Raw genomic sequence first — 22,005 nt, forward strand, 5'->3', positions numbered from 1 at the left:
TGAAAGCGAGTATCAAACATTTATTTCATTGCATCCAACCCTGTACAATCGAACGTATGATGCTTCAACTTCCATATTTATACTGAAAAAAGTATTTTACCCTCTTGATTACATTTTCTTTAAACATTTTGAGTGATGTCAGTGGCAAACTATGGAAAAACTGAAAAAGCATAAAATGCTTGATCTTTTAATATTAAGAACTAATGAATATGTACAAAGTCAAGGCGTGAGTCTTAAATACATTGGCATTGATTCACTGGCTGCTGTTTGTCAGCCGAGTTGCTTAACTGCCTGTACGTACATATGAAACGCGCCACAGCTGTGTGGTTAGACACTTTCCACATCCCAGAGGAATTACACACAGGGTAATTAGTTGTTCAAACAAATTTGTTCTACTGGGCAATTAGGGCACGTGCATATGGCCAGCTACGGCAGCTTGGCTCAGGCTGTCACACGCGAGTAGGAACTCAATTGCACGCTCATCTCCCAGCCTGCATATGCATGGCATCCAGACAAATTTTGTTTTTTCTGGTGTTTGTGATAGTATCTCTTTGGTTTTTTTTCCAGGTCTGTCTGTCTGTCTACTACAACTTTACTTAAAAAAATAAAGAAAAATATAAGCAGTACGTAAGAGACTAATAAATAAATGTAACAGTATAATTAGCACCACCAAGGTGAGCAAAATCACAACTGGAAAACTGTGTAGTGGGGAAACATATTCTGTTTAAGAATTTTGTTTCATGTTAGATATTTTTGCTAAGTAACTGGATTAAGTTGCACACACTACTTCAAAAGATTTATCTGCTGTCTTCTGTGCCCAGACTGAATTGAAACCAGAAGGAAATAATAATAGAAAACACACACATCTGCTGGAGTTCTCTGTTAAACTTGGATGGGCATTCGCTTAGCTGGATTGCTTCTGGGCCATGCAATAGCTGATTGCCTAGAGCAAATGTGTTTGTCAAGTCTAGCCCTCAGCAAATAAAGAACTGCTAATTATTAAAGAACCGACAACCTACCAACGCTAATCAAAGTCAAGTAACAGAGAAGACCAGACATTATAAACAGAAGGGCAAACACTACCCCTTTGAGGACTAAGGCTGGATTAGAAAGGAGGAAGAAAAAAGTTATTCTCCAAAATACATGGCACACTTGAAAAAGAATGTGGTTCCTACTGCTACAAGGATCCAAAGAATACTCAAAATTTTAAGGGACTGCAAGCATGAAAACGCATTGGGGTGGTGTTTTGTTTTTTTTTTTTAAATATCTAGATCTGTTTATTTTACTGTGCTAACTAAAGTAAAAAGCCCCTTTTCTTAACAGTTTGCAAAGCTTGCATATCTGTAGGCTTTCATGGTCACGTGTACGTGAAGCGGTGAACCATAAGCTCAAAATTTAAGAATCGTGGAAAAGCATACTTCAGTTCTGCGAGAACTGAGACCAGTCAGGGAGGGACGTACTGGCTACCAGTGCAGGCTGCACTTAGGTTCCCATCTGTGAATAACAAACAGGACCTGTCCAAGGAACAGAGCCAGGTGCAATGGCTGTAACCCACGGAGGCTTCTGCAAGCCAACCAGGTGGCAGCCAGTGCGCTGGGATGCAGAGGCAGCAGCACGGTGACGCCTATAATGGACGCACACTGTTATGTTACAACCAAGACCCTGACTGAGAGAAAAACATAAGTATTCTTAACGCATTTCCAGTATGATGAGAATATAACTTTGAATTTGTACACTCTCTAGTATTCAAGCATGGATTCATAGCTCCAATGAGACTTTCATCAACCTGTTTCTTTACGTGTTATTTTAATTAGCATCTTTTGGATGTTTCCTTCATAAAGTACTATTTGTATATTGAGCTGGAAGACAATGCAAGACTGATGAATTTGAAACATGATCATACTATTCCCCTCCTCAGAATATGAATACAGACATTTAGACACACGTTCACGCATACATATATTTAGATAAATGTACGTATATACATGTAGGATTCATGTGACCAGCACCTTGCTCAAACACGGTCTCTTCCACACATCTGCCTCAAAAATCAGTCTTGCTTAAACAAACAAACAAAAACTTAAAAAAAAAAAAAGATAGCGTTGAGACACCATGTGAAACATCAGGGGTAAGGAACACAATATGCTACCCCACTTGGGGGAGACAAATCACACTTCTCTGTTGATGGAGTATGACCATCAACTAGGTAAATCTCTCTAAATGAAGTTCTGTTTTGCTGCTTCTGATACCTATGGAAGCTGGCATATCTCTATACTACGCTGCAGTCTGCAATACAAACACACTCACAGAGTTTAAGAGCATGCACAGCTCACTGGAGCATCTGTTGTTAGACAGTGAAAGGAAAGGCACCGACACTGCACGTGTCCCATGCAAATACAAGTGCAACGAGGAGGAGAAATGGACACACAGTAGGCGAATTTAACAGCTTCAGACTACAACTGTGATTGTCCCTACTATGCATGGCAGATCACATGAAACCCCATTACTTCCCCTAATTATCGTTTTCCTAACATGGCCTTTTCTGCCCTCTTGAACTTCTGTAGTTCAATAGCTAGTTCCCAATATCTCAGATACAGCCACATAAGTCTTCCATTTTGACTTTTGTTTCTGTTCAGCAGATTGCCACAGTAGTTATCATGTTTGAAAATATCTTTTAAGCCACTTTCCATATGTAGAGCCATAGCAACAGGATCAGTTGCTGCTTTAACTAGCAGATTTTTCTCTATTTCTAGTCTCTGGCTTCTGGGTACAACAAGACTGCAGTAGATGTCCTGTCTTTCTTTAAGTCCCTCTTCAAATTCTTTTAGTAAAATATTGGCTCTCTTTTGCCACTCTTCTTCCTTTGCCAGACAACTTTGGTACAAGCTACCTGCTGCTCCCGAGTGCAAAAGGACTTGTTTTTCTCGCTCTAACTTCTCCTGCTCCTGTTCTAGGATCCTTCTTTCTTCTACTAGTTTGCGACTCTGAGACACAAGGGCTTCACGGTAACTCAGGGTTCTGTTGCGTTCCTTTTCAAGCTCCAACTCCAAGTGAGCAACTGTGCGACGATTTTCTGTGATTATATCCCGGTATTTGGCTTCCAGGTCTTTTTGTAAAGACGAATGTTTCTTATAATATTCTTTTTTTTCTCTTTCTATTTCTTTTTGACATTCTCTGGTCCAGATCCAACCTATCACATATAAATGAGACTTCAAACATCAGTATAACACATATAACATTGATGGGTACAATTAATTAGCTATGCCTCTAAAGAAGCTATTACATGGTTAAACAACTTACTTTCCTGCCCTCCCCAGTGATATTCACTTCTATTCACAAGTCCCACAAAACCTATTTCTGTGGGTCTTCGTTTCACAGTAAGTCACTTTAAATGATCATATTTCTTTTGAAGTAAAATCTCCCCCTGTCTTTTATTGCTAATACATACACTTCTTGGATTAAAGAAGGAAAATAAAGTTATGGGGGAAAAAAAAATGGAGGTTTCTAATGCAGAAACTGCACTGAGAACTTTTCGGGTCCAGTAAATAAATATACATGAGCAGCTCCTCGGGTTGTTACCTTTGGGCTCTGTCACAGGTCATATGCGCACTCTTCTGAGAGAGCTTTGTATATTGGAGCTTAGTAAATACGGGTTCAATTCCACATGTGAAAAATGGCCATCGCCTTAATGTCGTCAGCAGTGCTTACTGTTTGTAACATGACAAACGAGCAGACCGGAGGAAATGCCAGATGGGGTGTCACCGTACAGCTGCGGGGACGCCCCCCGCCTGGCGGGCGCGGGGCCTGGGCGCTACTTACGGAAGGCGGCCAAGCCCAGCATGGGGACCAGCAAGGCGTAGTTCCATCTGCTGCCTTCACCCCCGGGCTCTCGTTGGTTTGGCAGGATGTTCCAGTTGGGAGGGTCATTTAAATTATTCATCAAGGCACCTTAGAGGTACAGGGGAGAAAGGCGGCCTCAGCGGCAGGCACAGGAGCAGGGCCGCTCCCACGGCCGCCCTCGCACCGGACCGCGGCCGGCCCCGGGACAGGTGCCTCTGCCCCGGACCCTCACACGGCGGCCCCGTTACTGGCGACTTTGCACGACGCGCTTTCGCCCAGCGAGACGCTCCCCGGCCTGCTCCGGAGCTGCCCTCCCGGGCGCGACCGCCCCGGGCCTCGGCGCTGCCGCTGTTCCCGCCCACCCCCTCCCGCGGCCGGCGGCCCGTTAGCTGAGGTCGCCACCGTCCCCGAGGCCTCCGGGTCCCTCTGCGCTGCAAGCCCCGACCCGGCCACCAGCCCGGCGCCGACGCGGGGCGGGGAGCGGGCCCGCCGGGCCGGGCGACGGTGCCGCGGGAGGCGACCGCCACCTACCAGCCCCGGAGCACTACGGCGGTCACTTACCTGCTGGCCCCGCCCCCTCCCGGGCTAGCCCATTAGCCTATAGAAAGAGGGGGAGAGCCCGGGGGGACAACAAACGGGCTCGCCCGAGTCCTGAGGGCTCCCGGTGGTCTGGCCCCGGCTGAACCCGCTCAGGTGGCGGACGAGCGGGAGGCTCGGGGGGGGGAGGGACCCCTCACGCACTCAGCCCGCGACTCCCCCCTCCCAGCACAATTGGTCTCTCCCGCCGAGCCCCGCGGGTAGCGGCGCCGTTAGCGGCGGTCCCGCGCATGCGCCCTTGTTCGCCCCTGCGGGTCCGTGTGAAATGGCGGCGACGGTGGCGGCTTCGTGCAGCTTGGCGAGGCGCTGGCTGCGGCCGGCGGCGCGGGCGGTGAGTGCCTGCCTGCCTGCCCCCGGCCCGCTCCGCGCTGCCCTGCCCTGCCCTGCCCTGCGCTCCCGCCGGCGTCCCGGCGGAGGGGAAAGGGCCGGGCCGCGGGGCTGGCGCGGAGAGCCCCTTCGGGAGGGAGACGGCCCGGCTGGGCCTGGGGACCCCGCGCCTCTCCTGCCCCTCCCCTCAGCCGCGGTGGGGCAGCGCCCCTGGCCGCGTCCTGGCCCGCCCTCCCCCGGGGCCTGCTGCGGCCCCTGCCCGCTGTCTCCTCCTTGACCTTGACGGGGGAGCGGCCGCCTCGGGGCGGGGAGCCGCGGCTGGGCTGCGGGAGCGGCGCAGCCAGGGTCCTGCGGGGCCGAGTGCCCCCGAGCCAGGCTCGGTCCCTCCGGTTCTTTTCTCGGAGCGGGGCCGTCCTTGCCGCTCGGCTCCTGGGGCAGTTACTGGGAGGGAACTGGCCGTGGGCACGGCCCGGGCGCTCCTCGTGGCTTGGGAAGGGAGCGCCGTATCCTTAGGCCGTGAGCAGGCTCCCTGAGGGGCAGCGGAAGGCAGCGGGTACGGGGTGTGCTGGGACGGGCTCTGGAGGCGTCTGGCGGGTGCAGCGCCTTCCAGTCCCAGCGCCTGGGTAGAGAGCTTAGTGCTGGTTCCTTCTGGACCCCCCTGGGAAGCTCGTGAGTATCTGTGTGTTCCTTAAATCTGGCTAGCAGTTGTTTCCAGAAAGTGCTGCTTATACGTTCGGCGGTTTTGTTTTAGCTGACGTGTAAGCAGTCCTTGGTGAAGGCTTGTTTTTCTCCGTGGTGAAGTGGGAGTTTTCGGTTTCTTTCCGCTGTTGTCACTGGTGTGTCCATAATGCGCTTGGGGTTACAAAAGATAAATGCGTGGGAAAAGGACCCTGTAAATGCAGCTGCACTTGTCCCTGTCTTACAAAGCAAGCGCAAAAAAGATAACCTACTGAGAGGGAGAAAGGCTTAAGGAGTGTCATCATTTCATTTCATAAAGGCCATGATGTTCCTGGTAGCATAACAATTCAGGATTAGTGTGATAAGTGTTTCCTTCATATTTAGCATAACGTCGTCTTCTGCTGTCGGGACTTTTGTTCAGACCCATTCTGAACAAAACTTAGTGGCAGCATAAATTCTTATTTATAGCTTTAACAAAAAAATGTATGTGGATGGGAACAGCAGTTCTGAAAACTCTGTTTTGTGGAAGCATAGATGTGAAAAGAAAAGCAGTCCGCTGAACAGTTGTGTGGTTGTATGGTGTTGGCTTTTTATAATATATTTCTAGAGTCCTCTGATGCAGAATATATTTGATAACTGTTTATAGTGCCTTCAGAAAGTAACGAAGTTTTTTAAAAGGAAATTAGTTGCAAGGCATTGTGGCAGAACTCTGACTGGAGATTGCAGCAGGCTGTTTACCCTGAGGGAAGAAAAAAAAAGGGTCAATTTCTTTTGGGGCTTTAGGGTATAACCATGGTTTATAGCTCTTGGGTTGGTTTTGTTTTGTTTTGGGTTTTTTTTGTGTTGTATTTTCCCCTCAGTCATTTACGCTTTCTTTAAGCAATACTAAGTAGGTACAAACCTGTTTATGTGCTGTCTTTACATACAGTAAAGATTTTCTTTGAATTGCTTTATGCAATTGCCAAATGTGTATTGTTCACCTACGAGAAATAATTTATTGCAGTGAAAAAGAGCTGTACTGTTTTCTGGAACAGCATTTTGGAAACAAGCAGCAGTGGTAGTGTATGCTAGAGAACGCATGGCTGCTGTGTTTAAAGTGTGCAGCGTAGTCTGCCACATCAGTTAGAGTTCTGCTAGTTTAACTTCAGTTGCACTCAGGTCTGTGAAAGCAGTTTTGCTGCAGAGAGGGCACACCATTTTAGCTCGCTGTGTGATTGTTGGGAGAGCTGTTTTGGAGATAAATTACATCTGGTACTTAGGTTTCATCTGGCTGTCCGTGAACTAGTTGACCTGATTCTGTATGTGACACATTAATGAAGATAATTAATACAGGAATTAAGATGGGCATGGAGTTGCCCCAAAGTGTGAGAACACAGCAGGGTGGAAGGGGGGTAGTAACTGCCTAGGGGAGGGTACTAGTAGAACTCCTTATGAATAGGTGTTAAGACTGATCTTATTTAAAGATGGCTGTAAAAACCAGAAGTGTGCGTTAGCAAATATGATGACACATTAGATTCACTGTTATGCAAGAAGATAATTAGAAGAAACTAGTATAAGAGATGATAAAACTAGGTCAAGTAAAGTGTACTGTAGTTCACTTCAGGGGTGGGGGAAGAGATGGACATTTGGAAGTGATAGGGAGGGAAGACCTGCTTGTTAGCATATTATAGGGTGATTGAACCATGACTATCAGTTACTGGAAAAGGCAAATATCACTCCAGTGCATTTTAGGATATATTTCAAATAGAGCAGTGCTGATGTCACTGCACAGGCCATTAGTACGGCTTTGTGTTGCTGTTCTAATCATACGTGCTCAGGCTTGTTTTTTTGAACAGTATAAAGAAGGAATACCAGGTTCCAAGAAACTGGAGATTTATACTGTGGAGATTAAAATTCTGATTGTTTTAATCTATCTGTGCAAAGACTGGATACTGGGTAGGTTTGGGTGGTGGGGATTTTTGTTTTGTTCTTGAACATGCCGGGGAGAAGGAGTGACATTACAGAAGGGGAAAACTGTGCCCTTGTGCTTCATTTAGATATTAATAAATGGTTGGAAATTGGCCACTAATTAATAGAGAACGAGAACAAGAGAAATATCGCTGGCCTCTGAAGCACTGATGAACTGGAACAGCTTTCCCTACCACCTAATTTTTTTATCTTCATTACTCTTGGCAACCCAAAATAATTCAAATTCTGAGGATTGCTTGACATGAGAGGTGTTTTCCATTAATTCCTGTAGTTCCCGTAAAGCTGTCTTCATCTTTGTTTATTTCTGAAAAAAGGCAGTAATACTACAGCATTAATTGCAAACATATTCTTCTGTCAGTGCAGCCTCAGATAGGTCTGAGAGACTGGTTAGTGAAGTGAATAACAGATAGTCTGTGACACCCCGTTACTTGCAAGCTGTTCTCTCATCCAGTCAGAACTTTTTTTTTCTTCTTTTTTTCTGGGTATGAATATAGGAAAGCCAGACCTTCATTGTATGTAGCTCTAAAATATATTGAACCCATATTCTTGAATATGTGGTATCAGTGGTAAGTAAAGTTTTGTTATAAATGTAGGGTAGCCGAGAACGCTGAAAGTCTTCCTTGTGGAAACATTTGTTCTCTAATAGTTGTCTTGACTTCTTTCTGTAGTGGCCAGCAGCATGCCAGACTCTTGCACGCAACTTACACTTCACAGTCTATGGAAAGAAAAATGCTTCTACGAAGGTTTCTGATTCGGTATGTTTGTACTTTTTTATATCTTAAGTAACAGGTTAGATAATACATGTAATGCTTGAGAGACATGAAATAACCAGGTACTTGGCTTTTACTGGAGTGTTGTGTTCAAATACATAGTGAGATTGAGTTGCTGAAATGCATTGCTTTTTTTAATGATAGTTTCCACCCAAGAGAGTCTATAACAGATGTAGCATTCGCTACAAGAGTCTATTAAGGACATTAAGCCTGTACTGCTTGGGTCTCCATGAAACTGAAGTTTGACCTAGCTTGAAATATTTGTGATCATAACTGATTTATCTTTCCAGATTTCTACACAATATCCAGTAGTGGACCATGAATTCGATGCAGTTGTTGTGGGTGCAGGAGGAGCAGGTTTGCGGGCTGCGTTTGGTTTGTCAGAGGCTGGATTTAATACAGCGTGTGTTACAAAGCTGTTTCCCACCAGATCTCATACTGTTGCTGCACAGGTGAGAAATGAGGTGGAACAAATGTTTAAAAAATACCTGCTGTCAGAAAGCTCGTTTGGATATGCACATGAACATCACGTTTCAAGGCCATGCTTCCTTTTATAAATATTACATATTTAGTTGAAGCTATTTTGGAGGGCAGTATATGTTTAGATTCTATTCAGTGCTTTTTCACTGCATTCAGTGTAACTTTGCAATTCATTGTGTTACACAAAACAGAACAAAATAAGAGACATTGTGAAACTGATAAATTTCACAGGTTTTTCACAGCCACGTTAAATCTGACTTTGCTGTATTTCTTGTACACAGAGGCGTAAATGGTATGTGATTTTTAACAGAAATGAGGAAAACTTACTAAAACTGTACTTCAGTAATATAACTCCAGGAAAATGCATTTTCATTTTCAGGGAGGAATCAATGCTGCTCTGGGAAACATGGAGGACGATAACTGGAGGTGGCACTTCTATGACACAGTGAAAGGGTCTGATTGGCTGGGTGACCAGGATGCCATACACTACATGACCGAGCAAGCCCCAGCTGCGGTGATAGAGGTGAGGCTCACTGGAATTGACATCAACTATAATTACTTATAACACAGACTAGCTTCCAAAGAGATCTCCTTACTAAGAACATAGTAAAATAACTTTTTGGATTGTTATGCGCAAGAATTTCTGATGCTTGTATTTGGGTTCAACAGCTGGAAAATTATGGGATGCCGTTCAGCAGAACTGAAGAAGGAAAAATCTATCAGCGTGCATTTGGTGGACAGAGTCTTCAGTTTGGAAAAGGAGGACAGGCTCACAGATGCTGTTGCGTTGCAGACAGGACAGGACACTCACTGTTACATACTCTGTATGGCAGGGTAAGCAGCTGTGAAGTAAACTTGGTTTGGGTTTTTGTATTTGCAGTTAATGATGGGTGGTTTTTATTCCCCCCACCCCCCCCCCGGGAGTCTGAAGAAAGAAACAAAAAAAGGTGTAGCTGTTCACATATCGGTGAGGAATCTAGGGGAACGACTGGTAACAATTCTGGATTTCCTTCCTTCCTGAGGCAATGTGGAAGGATGTAGCCTAGTTGGTGCTTGTTTTTTGTCAGGAGTATGCAGAAATAGAATAAATTGAAAGTTCGTAGTTGTAATGGCCCTTGTGAAGACAACAGATGTTAATTAGGGTACCCCATTAGCTTTGTGGTCTGCAGTAGTTCTTCACTGTTAATACTTTTGTCTTTGTTAACTAGACACGAAGAGAATTTATGTAAACCTTCCCCAAAAAACTTTTTTCAAAAAAATGTGGCACAGCAGCATTAGGCAACTCTAAACCAGGTATAAGGCAGCTTTTTCTTTCACTTATCTTCAAACAGGGAGCAGGGGGAAACAAGAGGTGTAACTGCATGAAGGTCTACTGTGCATGTCTGAGCTTGCTATATGGCAAGTGACTTGTGTTCCAGCATCTGTTTCTGTCAATTCTACAAACAATAATTGAAGAAAGATTTGGTTATTTTAAAATGGTAGTAAGCTACCTGAAACCTGAAATTAAGTACCTAGTAGCTAATTTTTTTTTTCTTTTTAATTTACTTAGCTAGCTAATTGCTCTCCTTCAGGTTCACACTATATATGCTGCTGTAATACAAATGCTCAGTGCTGCCAAACACTGGTCTGATCCTTGAGGGCACGAAAGAATGTTTGACTTGATGCCCGCTGCTTTTGCTGGTATACTAGGCTCCCAGACATGTATTTTGCTTCTCTGCAAGAGGTTAAGTAAAACGCGCTTGTACATGTATCAAGCACCACAGCTGACTAAAGTGTTGCCAAAGGCATAGGAAAATAACAAGCCTTGCTGACTAGCTATGACTTCGCAGAATTAAGTGGTTTAGTAACTGCTTGTGTCTCCCTAAGCTAGAATAGATTCATTAGCAAATTTTTATAGAGATTTGTGAGGAAACCGGCTTCCCTGAGAGTTGGCGGGGATGGTTTTTATCCTGATACAGCCCATATGCATTGACAGTTTTAAAGAGAGGTTACTTCGGTTTCTGGATTTTTCTTACAGTTCTTTTTTTTATTTTCCTCCAGTCTCTAAGATATGATACAAGCTACTTTGTTGAATATTTTGCCTTGGACCTACTTATGGAAAGTGGAGAATGTCGTGGTGTTATTGCCCTTTGCATAGAAGATGGCACTATACATCGTTTTAGAGCAAAGAACACCGTCATTGCCACTGGGTAATGTAAGGTTTATGATGGACAGAAACTTGAGAGTGCTACTAGTTGGAAGTCTGTGTGTTTGTACATCTGTTTGAATCCACAGCGTGGCAATGACATGTTGACTTGCAAAACATAATTTATACGTTCATCTTCCCCCTCGCCTTCTATCAAAAGCAATAGAATTGAATTCAGTCATTCCCTCTGAAAGAAGGCACATAGTAATTTTGTGACCAAGTGTAAATTTAGTATGAGGTCTAACTTTGAATTCCAGAACAATGACATAAAGTTGGAATGTGTAAGAGCGGTATGTATGGTCCAAATGGACTTAGATTTTTAAAACGTGCTGTTTAAAGCAAACATTGTTGCAATGCTACCAACGTGTATATATCTGTAGGATTCTTGAGTTTTCTGTAGGAAACAGCTTTTCTCAAAATTCTGAAGAATCTGTTACATTAAGATACCAACATTATAAGTCTGATTGTTGTAGGATAAAATTGTCAGAAGATGAGTGTAACTTAACATGGTTGCAAAAGTTTGTACATGTTTATTAGCATACTATATGCATTAGTCTTTTGCTGCTTATGGCTGTTTCCTATCTGTTTCAGTATGCAAAATATTTATAAACATACCTGTCAAGGAAAAAGATGTAGTTTGCTTGCCTCCATAATTTGGCTTTATTAAAAAGTCGAGGCTGTTTTCTTACTTGCGTACTTTGAGGTACACGCAATGTGTAGATTGATATTTCTTCTGAAAGTTTGTCCTGAAATTGGTAGTATTGGCAGTTCTCAATAACGTTGGAAGGTAACCTATTTGTTTTAGGCATAAGAACTCATGTTTAATACCTAATTTTAGACAACTAAGTTTTGAAATCTAAGAATATAAAATCAGGGCCATATTGAGGATATAAACCATTGTTATATGCTATTTTTTATAAAACTGCTAGTAATAGCTCAAATGAAGTCTAATGGTGTTGGATTGAGAGAACTTTCTGAAATAACTTTTTTTTTCTGGCAAAAAGGCTTCTATACTAACCTAACTATCCAGCTTTGAAATCGTTACTCTCTTTCTGCGACCTTCTGTCACCAGCTGTTTTTCAAATATGGTTGAGGATAACAGGGCAATACCAATTTTTGTTTTCTTTTGTTTGAACTTGGTACAGGAGATGGCAAAACTTACGCATCTTGCTTATTAACCCTCTGCTCTATTTCCACTATTGTGCAAAGAGCATAGTTGAGTGGTATGTTCTGGTGGATTTTGTTTGTTTGGTTTTTTTTTTGGACTGCTAATTCTGTTAACTTTTGTGTTCTGTAGTGGGTATGGCCGCACTTACTTCAGTTGTACATCTGCTCATACTAGTACGGGTGATGGCACTGCTATGGTCACACGAGCTGGTCTTCCTTGCCAGGACTTAGAATTTGTACAGTTTCACCCTACAGGTACAGAATATGAAGTAATACTTACAACATTATTTTAATGAGTTGAACAGATTTTTCTTTTGTTGTCGTTGTTTTAAAATGTGCTCAAGTCAGTTTGCACTTTTCTGCAGCACTTCATTAGTTTATTACTTGCTTGTGACAGGTCTTCAGACTCGTCTGCAACTGCTGTAGAATATAAATCTGAGAGCAAGACTTACAACAAGAGACAGGTCTCAGCTGTTCTAATTTAAAGACCAGTGTTATATATTTTAAGGTGCTGTCTTTACAATGCTAACAGGTTTTATGAATTCCAAGTTGAAACCACTTCACCTCTTAAACTTACGTTTCCTCTTGCCTTTAAAATATTAATGGGTTTGATATTACACATAGGAGCAATGGGATAGATGCAAATGTTGGAGTTGTATACTAGAATCTTTTGTGGAAGTGGGGTAGTTGAAATAAAGGTATATGTTTAGAACTGTAGTTTTACAGCACAGCATCAGTATCTAAACTGGACGACAATGGTCACAGACTAAAAAGTGAAGATCTGCTTTTTTTTTGGTTGTAGCTAAATAAATGCTCAGTTTTAACTTGTGAGAAGTGGTGATTTTTTTTTTTAATTGTTCACTAAATTTTACAATGTTATCATTCTGTCATAGAGATCCAGTGTTCAGTTGACTTAGCTGAGGTTTTTCTAGTCAAAGAAGCTTCATTGCTTGTGTGACAATTCCATAGCTTTTAACATAATTATCCAGTGCATGAGCTGGTTAGCATTTTTGTTTTCTATGATGACCAGTGCTGAAGGCTAACAGGTAGGCCTTCCTTCTCTGAAGGAGAGAAAGACTGAATAAGCAGTGCACACAATTTGAAACCATTCTGTACTGCCTTAGCACAAGAGAAGAGGGAACAAAGGTGAGCATAATTAACTTCAAAATCTTGAATAAAACAATTGCTGGAGATCTACAAAATCTTGGTAAAGTTCTCCTCACATGTTGATGGCTGCAGATCTCTAGTATTTTAGATACCGTGGGTGTCGCTCACCTTCCAGGAAGAGTGTTTGAAAGGAATAACTACTTGTTTCTAAGCAGCCTTTGGGTACAGTTATTGGTGGTATGATTAGAGTGGAATAAAATTTACCCCTGTGACTTGTTTGCATTCTTTTAAGATGTCCTTGTTTGTTCAATCCTGGTCATCTTGATTACGAAGCTGTCTTGAGAGTATCTCACTTGATGGTTATTTTCTTTCTTTGCAGGTATCTATGGGGCTGGCTGCCTTATAACGGAAGGATGTCGTGGAGAGGGAGGTATTCTAATTAACAGTCAAGGTGAAAGATTTATGGAGAGATATGCACCTGTTGCTAAGGATCTGGCTTCCAGGGATGTCGTGTCTCGTTCTATGACCATAGAAATCCGTGAAGGAAGGTTAGTTAAATATTTCAACAAAGCTGCAGGATGAATACTTAATCATACTAGACTATGTGCGGTACAATAGTTCATTCAGATAAACACCTGATAATTTGTGGGAGTGAGCTTTATTAACTATTAGCTGAACGCTGCATGTAGGGCAAAAATTTTGCTTGCTAATTCCTAATGATACTAAAAGGGAACGCAAGATGTTAGGAGTCTCCTCTTTGAATTCGATGCGTCTGGAGACGGTTGCTCAAAAAAGTTTAATGTATGTGCTCTTACTGCAAACAATGGAAAGAATCTGCTGCTCTGTTCCCTTGATTAATTATCTTCAATTTTTACATATCTCTGCAGTGATACAGTGGTTTAAAGTCTTAAATACTGTAAATTGTTGTGAAAAGAAAGCTGGGAGGTGAAAAATACATGTAAATTCTGCCAGTCCTCTCAAATATGCTAGATACTAATTTTTCTCAGATAACTGTTGAAAAAATTAAAAGTTAAAATTTTTCACAAATGAAACAAAATGGGTTAGAAATATTACTGGTGTTTGCAGAATTCCTGTTATGTGTTCCAATGTTGACTGTTTTTTTTGGTAGGGGTTGTGGTCCTGAAAAAGACCATGTGTACTTGCAGTTGCACCACTTACCACCACAGCAGCTAGCAACTCGTCTCCCAGGAATTTCGGAAACAGCTATGATATTTGCTGGAGTTGATGTTACTAAAGAGCCTATTCCTGTTCTGCCTACTGTGCATTATAATATGGGAGGTATTCCTACTAACTACAAAGGACAGGTAAGTAATAGATCACTTTTAGTATTTTTTTCTGCAGCGTGATAATAGGAAATGATTTTCCAGATATAAAAGCATTAACAGTGTTTTTCATAAATGTAGGGATGCTGATTAACATTAGCTTAATAATGATATTAATGATGTCAGAGTACCTAAACCACACAATCTGGTTTGTTTTGGTAAATAACTTGAGAACTATGTTCCAGTCCATCTGGAGATGGGAGTTCCAAGAAACATCTAAAATGAAGTTACTGTCATGTCTGACAACAATTCTCTGTTTATCAAGCTGAGGATAATATATAGTTGAACAGGGATCAAACTAAGGCTCCATTACAATCTATAACTCAAGTTAATGTATATTAATTCTCTGTACCTCATGTAATCTCTACACTAAAGCAGATTCCTCCAACCAGTACTAGTTAGAAGTCAATGTGATGGTGTCAGCTGAATTTTTCTGTTTTGCTGTATTGTATGTTAATTTTTACGATAAAATTTTGCCTTGATGTGTGCAGATCAGAGTTTCTTCCTGTGCTTTTCTGACTTACTGCAGAATTGTGATGAAGAGTACATGGTTCTGTTTCATAAGCATAAGTAAAGAAATCTTAGATTTTAGTGCCATCTGTATTTACATAGCATTACTGCTTACCTTTTAGAACTAAGGTATTTATGGTTTTAGTGTTGGAGAAAACTTTTTGATTCCTGTGTTTCATCCTTAGATGCACATGGCCTTTGCAAATAAGGAGGTCTGCACTGTTATAAACTGTTTAAGAAATGAGTATTAATTGACTGTCTGAAATGACAGGTGATCACACATGTGAATGGCGAGGATAAAGTGGTACCTGGTTTATATGCTTGTGGGGAAGCAGCCTCTGCATCTGTCCATGGCGCAAATCGACTTGGAGCAAACTCACTCCTGGATTTGGTGGTCTTTGGTCGTGCTTGTGCCCTTACTATTGCAGAGATGTGCAAGCCTGGTAAGTCTCACAGTTTGTCTCACTTTTTTAGAGACGTTTGATTGAGACTTACTTAGGGACGCCTTTATGATTTCACTTCTGCCCAACAGAGTTGTTGCTACCTAATTCAAATTCAGAATGCTAGACATAGATTCTTAATTGTTAGAAAAGGCAGAAGTCGGTGCTTTATGCTTTTTATAGGCATGTTCTTTGCTATGCAAATGCTTGACATTAACATTTGCTTTGTGAGTTGATCTTAAAACTACGATTGGGTCAATGCTGTTGGCAAAAACTGTTGAGATTTTTCACAAACTAGCAAACCAGAATATTGACTATGAAGACTGACCTCTCTACATCCTGCACTGCATCCTCTACAGCAGAAGGGAGTCATGTAGTCTGTCTTACACTTGGCACTTTCATATAGTGGAATTTGCTGCCACCTTGTTGATTTATAAGGTGGACTGCATATGCAAGTGATGAGAGAGACACTAAAAATTGTTACATCTCATCCCCTATGTGTGGATTATCACTGCCAAATGTTATTTTTAAATAATCTGGTTCAGCAACTGTTACTGAGCTGGAAAAAAAAGAACACCAACAAAAAACAAAACAAAACAAAAAAACACCCAACAAAATACTGTAAGAGGCAGTTATATTGCCAGAGGAGCTGAAGTCCAGAAGTAATTATCTGTTTTCTCATTGCTTCATGTCCAAATTAATAAGACCGTTTTTTCAGTCTGACTCTACACAAAGTGCAGAGTGGTGGTTCCTGATGGAATCAGCTTGGATCTAGCAGTACCTGTTGGCTCTGGCTTTGTGCAAACATTTATTTGGATCAGTCTTTCTGTGGCTCCTTTGAGATAGAAGTTGCAGGAAGGTTTATATTAGTCTGAACGCAAAGCTACGCGAGACATGAAGTGTGTTGGTGAGATGCTGTGTTTGGTTTGTTACCTGATAACAGATGGGTTCCCATGTTAGAGGTAAGATGCAGAGCTCACGTGTAACTACCAAGCTTATTAACTGATCCCTGTTCCCTTAACCATGTCCAAGAGAGGGTGGGTGGTTTGCAGGGGTGAGGAGACAAGGAAAGCGTGGGAGAAGGTGGTAAGAAGCCACGGGCTTATTCCATAGTTTAGAAGAATTTGCATCAAGTGTTGTTTTTAAGGAATTTACAGCAGAATTTAGCCAAACCCATAAATTCCCTACTAACTGTCACAGGAAAGAATGCGATTAATGTATTCCACAGAGAACTCTATTTTTAAGAGTATGGATGCTATTGGCGCGAGTTCAGGGAAGTTACAGTTAACCTGTACCTCAGAGGAAGAAAAGAGATTGTGTTTTAGTCAAATCTGACTTATAGTAGTTGCTAGTCTATGAAACTGCCAGTAACCAAAACCAAACCCGACCTACTACACTTCCTGAAACTTTCTTATTAGGTGAGCCAGTTCCCCCCATTAAACCAAATGCTGGTGAAGAGTCAGTTGCTAATCTTGACAAATTAAGGTTTGCCGATGGAACCATAAGAACTTCGGAACTGCGACTTAACATGCAGAAGGTAAGCCTGGTGAAGCTCTCGGGTATAGGGTGGGAGAAGCTGCAAGCAAAGGAGGTAGTTTGGTCACTTTGCGAAGTACGCTTCAGATTTTGCTTAAATCAGTAAAAAGCAGTGCGAGAAGATTGTCTGTGTGCAGTAAAGGCTGTATCAGTTTTGTTAGTTTCTTCCCTTCGTGGTTATTCCTCTTGAGTACTGTACCCACTGTATAATAGAGTGGGGTTTCCTCTGTTTGAGGTGAAGAGAAGAATGTTTTTACTTCTTCAGGCTGCAGACATGTCTGAAGTCAGAACAGCTCTATACCGAGCTCTGTTGGAACTAATGAAGTTATGTGGGATATTACGCATATGCAGCATATGAAACTGATTTTGTTATACTGTCTTGCAGGCAATGCAAAGCCATGCTGCTGTATTTCGTACTGGTTCTGTACTCCAAGAAGGCTGTGAAAAACTTAGCCAAATTTATAGTGATCTGGCTCATCTAAAGACATTTGACAGAGGTAATTTGATAGCAAAGACTACACCTTTGCCAGAGTACTCTCTGGGAAAAGTGGGTTTTTTTTCTTCTCTAAACCTTCTTACGTGTTTCTTGAAACTTTAGCTGAAGACTTTGACCATTTTGAATCTTGCAAAATATTTTGTAGAGCCCTACTTGCTAAACATGGTAATCAGTAAAGTATTGGCCATTTTCTGGTTGTGTACTCTTTCAAAGAAGCAGAGACCAAAATCAGATATAACTGTATAAGGTACTAACTGCTGTTCATAGAATCATAGAATTGTCAAGGTTGGAAGAGACCCTTAAGATCAAGTCCAACCATTAACCTAACACTGCCAGGTCCATCTGTACCATGTCCTCGAGCACCACATCTATCCGTTCTTTAAATACCTCCAGGGATGGAGACTCAACCACTTCCCTGGGCAGCCTGGTCCAGTGCCTGACTAACCTTTTGGTGAAGAAATTTTTCCTAATATCCAACCTAAACCTCCCCTGGTGCAGCTTGAGGACATTTCCTCTTGTCCTATCGCTCGTTACTAGGGAGAAGAGACCGAACCCCACCTCACTACAACCTCCTTTCAGGTAGCTGTAGAGAGCAATAAGGTCTCTCCTCAGCCTCCTCTTTTCCAGACTAAACAACCCCAGCTCCCTCAGCTGCTCCTCATGAGACTTGTGCTCTAGACCCTTTACCAGCTTTGTTGCCCTCCTCTGGACAGGCTCCAGCACCTCAATGTCCTTCTTGTGGTGAGGGGCCCAAAACTGAATACAGTACTCGAGGTGCAGCCTCACCAGTGCCGAGTACAGGGGCACTATCACCTCCCTGGTCCTGTGGCCACACTATTCCTGATACAGCCCAGGATGCCATTGGCCCTCTTGGCCACCTGAGCACACTGCTGGCTCATGTTCAGGCGGCTGCCAACCAACACCCCCAGGTCCTTTTCTGCCAGGCAGCTCTCCAGCCACTCCTCCCCAAGCCTGTAGCGTTGCATGGGGTTGTTGTGACCCAAGTGCAGGACTCGGCACTTAGCCTTGTTGAACCTCATACAGTTGGCCCCGGCCCAACGATCCAGCCTGTCCAGGTCCCTCTGTAGGGCCTTCCTGCCCTCCAGCAGATCGAAATGAGGTATGGGGACTGAGTTGTAGGTGTGATATAAAGCAGGCAAGAATCTATGGTGTAATTGTGTCTCAGTAGTACACACTCAACAGGGACACCTGTTAGCACTACTGAATATTTCTAAGATTCATTATGATTGTTAGAGTGTGGGAATCGTTACTGGGCCTCACAGGCAATAATGAGTAATTCAGTATTGCAGAGTACTGTGACTGCAGTAAGTGAAGCATTGGCTAGTTTGATTCTAAGTATCAGCAATGGGAGAGAAGTAAATTGAGGAATAACTTGTTTGTAGAAGATATTCCATAGTATTTTAATATTTCACTAGGTATTGTCTGGAACACTGACTTGGTGGAGACCCTTGAACTGCAAAACCTGATGCTTTGTGCTCTACAGACCATTTATGGTGCTGAGGCTCGCAAAGAGTCCCGGGGTGCTCATGCCAGAGAGGACTATAAGGTATAAATATTTTCTGTGACCTGGATGTAGGATTGAATTTCCTTACGTGTCCTCAGATGGATTATATAAAAGTTGTAATTTCTTCAAAGTACAGTCTTCAGAGTCTTGAGTTAAGATTAGTGTAGTATTTTTTTGGTGTCCCATCTGCTCTGTTTTATCTGTTCTTATTTGTTATATATGGAACAACCAATTCATGCAACATTGGGTAACGATCTTGAGAGAAGAGTAGTTCCATGTGTGCATCCGAATGATTAGAGAGGTCTAAAGTGGGACTATAGTAATAATAAGGTCACGAATGCATAAACAGGACTTCAAGCAGAGTAATTGTTCTGTGCAAGGAACATTACCTTAAATACTGAGGCTTAACAAGGGCTTTAAAATTTGACGTTAATAGCCAGCAAGCTTTGTCTTAGGAGAGACATTGTATTACAAGTGTGATTGGAATACAACTAATCAGGTGGTCATAAAGTAATTTGCAGATGCAATTTCTGGTCTATACTAACCTAATTTTCTCCTTAGTTACGGATAGATGAGTTTGACTATTCGAAGCCACTCCAAGGCCAACAGCGGAAGCCATTTGAAGAGCACTGGAGAAAGCACACCCTTTCCTATGTGGATGTCCCATCTGGGAAGGTAAGTTGAGCCTGATGCTTGAGGGTCTTTCTGACTGTCAACAGACAGCTGCTCTCATAGACAGCTGTTGATATCATGATAATACTGCAAATGTTTGTCACTGTCTGAAGTACCTCATACAGTTTAGTGTACTTAGAGTGAAAAAAAAAAACAAACAACAAAAACACTTATTCTGTTGTTGAACAGTAGACATAACTGGGAGAAGTTATTGTTGATCTTTGGGAAGTGACTTTGTGATTTGAGATGCAATTGTTTTTCCCCTTGTATCAGGCTAGCTCAAAAGCTTTCTTCTTTTCCTCTGGTGGTGGCAAAAGCTGTTGTTGGTGTTTAGCATAAAGTTTTTATGGTAGTTCGAAGATAGAACTGAAATCCGACCGTGTAAAAATCTTGAGTGTTGTTTTATTTATCCCATTCTCTTGAATCCTCTTTGTTTCCATTCCCCCACTTCCAGCTTCCTTGTATCTAGTTTGAGGACAAGTGTGAACACAATACTTCCTGAATAGCTGCTGTGGCCAGGAAGGCAGAGTGACACAGTTCTGTCTCCGAACTGATCCGTTGGGTTCTCTATCTCAAAGACTTTCCTAGCTTAAAGAACTGGGAACTAGCAGTCTTAGCCAAAACTTTACTTTTGTCCAAAAGGCCTTTTTAAAGTAATAGTCTTCTGACACTATTTCTGGTCAGGCTTGGCTTTTAAGGAATTAGTCAGTGTAACTTGGTGGAACTTAAATAAATGTTCCTTGTAGATTACTAACTCTTCATTTTCCATGGAAGGAAGAGAATAATGGAGAAAATAACTGAGTAAGTTCATTGGTGTTAAGCTATCTGTGTTATTCAGTCATTCCTGTTAGCTAGGCTGTCTTGTTTAGACACAAGAGGTTTGTTTGTCTTAAAGTTCCTTATTCTCTTTTACTTTAGGTTACCTTGAAATACAGACCTGTGATCGACAGAACTTTGAATGAAGACGACTGCTCAAGTGTCCCGCCTGCTATTCGCTCATACTAGTAACTTACTTCTAACTTGCAGTCCTCTTCCAGAGGGGGTTAGTGTACATAAGCGTAGTGCAAGCAAATCAAACTCGTATTGTCACTATCAATTAATGGAAAGTGCTGACTAAACTTTTCTCCAGCTAGTATTCTGCTGTGGCTTACTGTACAATTATGAAAATGGAATGCAGGACAGCTTATGTTCTTTCACCCATCTGTCAATACTGACAGGGAAAACACAAAATGTGTCTAAATAAAGTGATTAGGAGTCTTGTATTTGTTTGAATATGCTGTTATGTATATAATTGCAGTGCTTTTATTCTGAATGTATAGTTATTTCCATATTTTAACAAGAAGAAATGCAATAGTTTTGGACAAGATTGAGATGCTGAATTTTATGATATGGGGACTTAAAAATTAAGTATGATGATTGCTGACTGTAAGTAACATGAAAGAAAAGAAAATGATGCACTAGTAATTATAACTTTGTTTTTTCCAAAGCTAAGATTGTAGAAATTGTCATACTGTTGTTTTTATTGAAGGAAACAAGATACTTCTACTCCAGTTACTTCCTCCAAAATATACCGTGCACAGAAGATAATCGTAGTAGCTAATATCTATCTCTGGAACTTCTGAAGCCATTTTTGTGGTGTCCTCTTGTGTATTTCCTAGACTGTCTTTTCTCTCAGAGGAACCAAGGGGCAGTTTTGCAGAAGACTGACTTTAATATTAAAGCTTAGCAGACTCGAACATAGTGTGCTTTAGTGCCAAGATGTAACTTGTAAGGCATCAACAGAGCAGTTTCTAGCAGCATTTCTGTGAATAACTCCCAGTTCTTGGAGGACTGAAGTGTGACTATGCAGACTGCCATTGGAATGGAGCATTTCTTAATTTTTGACAATTTTTTTGTTTTTTTTTCAACTGCTGAATGTTGGCTGTTGTTCAAAAAAAAAAAAAAAAGGACGTTGGAAAACCTGAAATGTTGGAATGTTGCTGGTGGTGGTTGGAAAAATTGAATACACCGTATTTCACTCCTGTAGCGTTTCTGTACCTTGCACCAGGGGGTTGAGCCTGGACTTGGAGAAATGCAGCAGTTGAAGCGCTACCCTCGCAGGCGCAGGAAGGGAAAAAGGGACTATATCCGGACTTGGCTTTTTTTATGGAAAGATCTCTGACGGTTGTTGAGGGGGGAGGAAGCAACGTGTCGTACATCTTTAAGAAGATCACAATAAAGCAGAGCAAGGCAATACCTGCTTTCGGCGTCTGGAAATGGCTGTTTCGGTGGCTTCCCCGCGGCCCTTCGCAGGGGGCCGGCGGGCTTTCCCCGGGACGGGCGCAACCCGGGACGGGGGCGAGGGGCCGCCCTCAGCCCGCCGCT

The 22,005-nt window shown here is 42.3% G+C and overlaps 2 protein-coding genes across 4 annotated transcripts; one reads left to right on the forward strand and one right to left on the reverse strand.

The window, feature by feature from the left end:
• CCDC127 (coiled-coil domain containing 127) lies at positions 1–4,542 on the reverse strand. Of its 3 annotated transcripts, none has more exons than XM_087759127.1 (3): positions 4,402–4,542; positions 3,820–3,948; positions 1–3,190 (listed from the first exon to the last, which is right to left on the reverse strand). In XM_087759127.1, exons 2-3 carry the CDS (start codon positions 3,938–3,940, stop codon positions 2,517–2,519), a joined length of 795 nt encoding a protein of 264 aa, XP_087615253.1. In that variant the 5' UTR covers positions 3,941–3,948; positions 4,402–4,542; the 3' UTR covers positions 1–2,516. The 3 variants fall into 3 exon arrangements, with proteins under 3 accessions (XP_087615253.1, XP_087615267.1, XP_087615262.1); XM_087759141.1 differs by lacking the exon at positions 4,402–4,542 and adding an exon at positions 4,372–4,379; XM_087759136.1 differs by lacking the exon at positions 4,402–4,542 and adding an exon at positions 4,243–4,358.
• Positions 4,543–4,617: 75 nt separating this feature from the next.
• SDHA (succinate dehydrogenase complex flavoprotein subunit A) lies at positions 4,618–21,881 on the forward strand. The gene is made up of 15 exons (XM_087759080.1): positions 4,618–4,768; positions 8,079–8,165; positions 8,471–8,632; positions 9,040–9,183; positions 9,330–9,494; positions 10,701–10,849; positions 12,143–12,267; positions 13,499–13,667; positions 14,249–14,444; positions 15,244–15,415; positions 16,831–16,949; positions 17,334–17,445; positions 18,881–19,011; positions 19,531–19,644; positions 20,560–21,881. Exons 1-15 carry the CDS (start codon positions 4,703–4,705, stop codon positions 20,644–20,646), a joined length of 1,998 nt encoding a protein of 665 aa, XP_087615206.1. The 5' UTR covers positions 4,618–4,702; the 3' UTR covers positions 20,647–21,881.
• Positions 21,882–22,005: the final 124 nt, after the last annotated feature.

The sequence above is a fragment of the Nipponia nippon genome, unplaced genomic scaffold (assembly GCF_047370975.1).
Source record: "Nipponia nippon isolate SJK-2023a ecotype South Korea unplaced genomic scaffold, ASM4737097v1 scaffold_1, whole genome shotgun sequence".
NCBI classification, from domain to species: Eukaryota; Metazoa; Chordata; class Aves; order Pelecaniformes; family Threskiornithidae; genus Nipponia; species Nipponia nippon.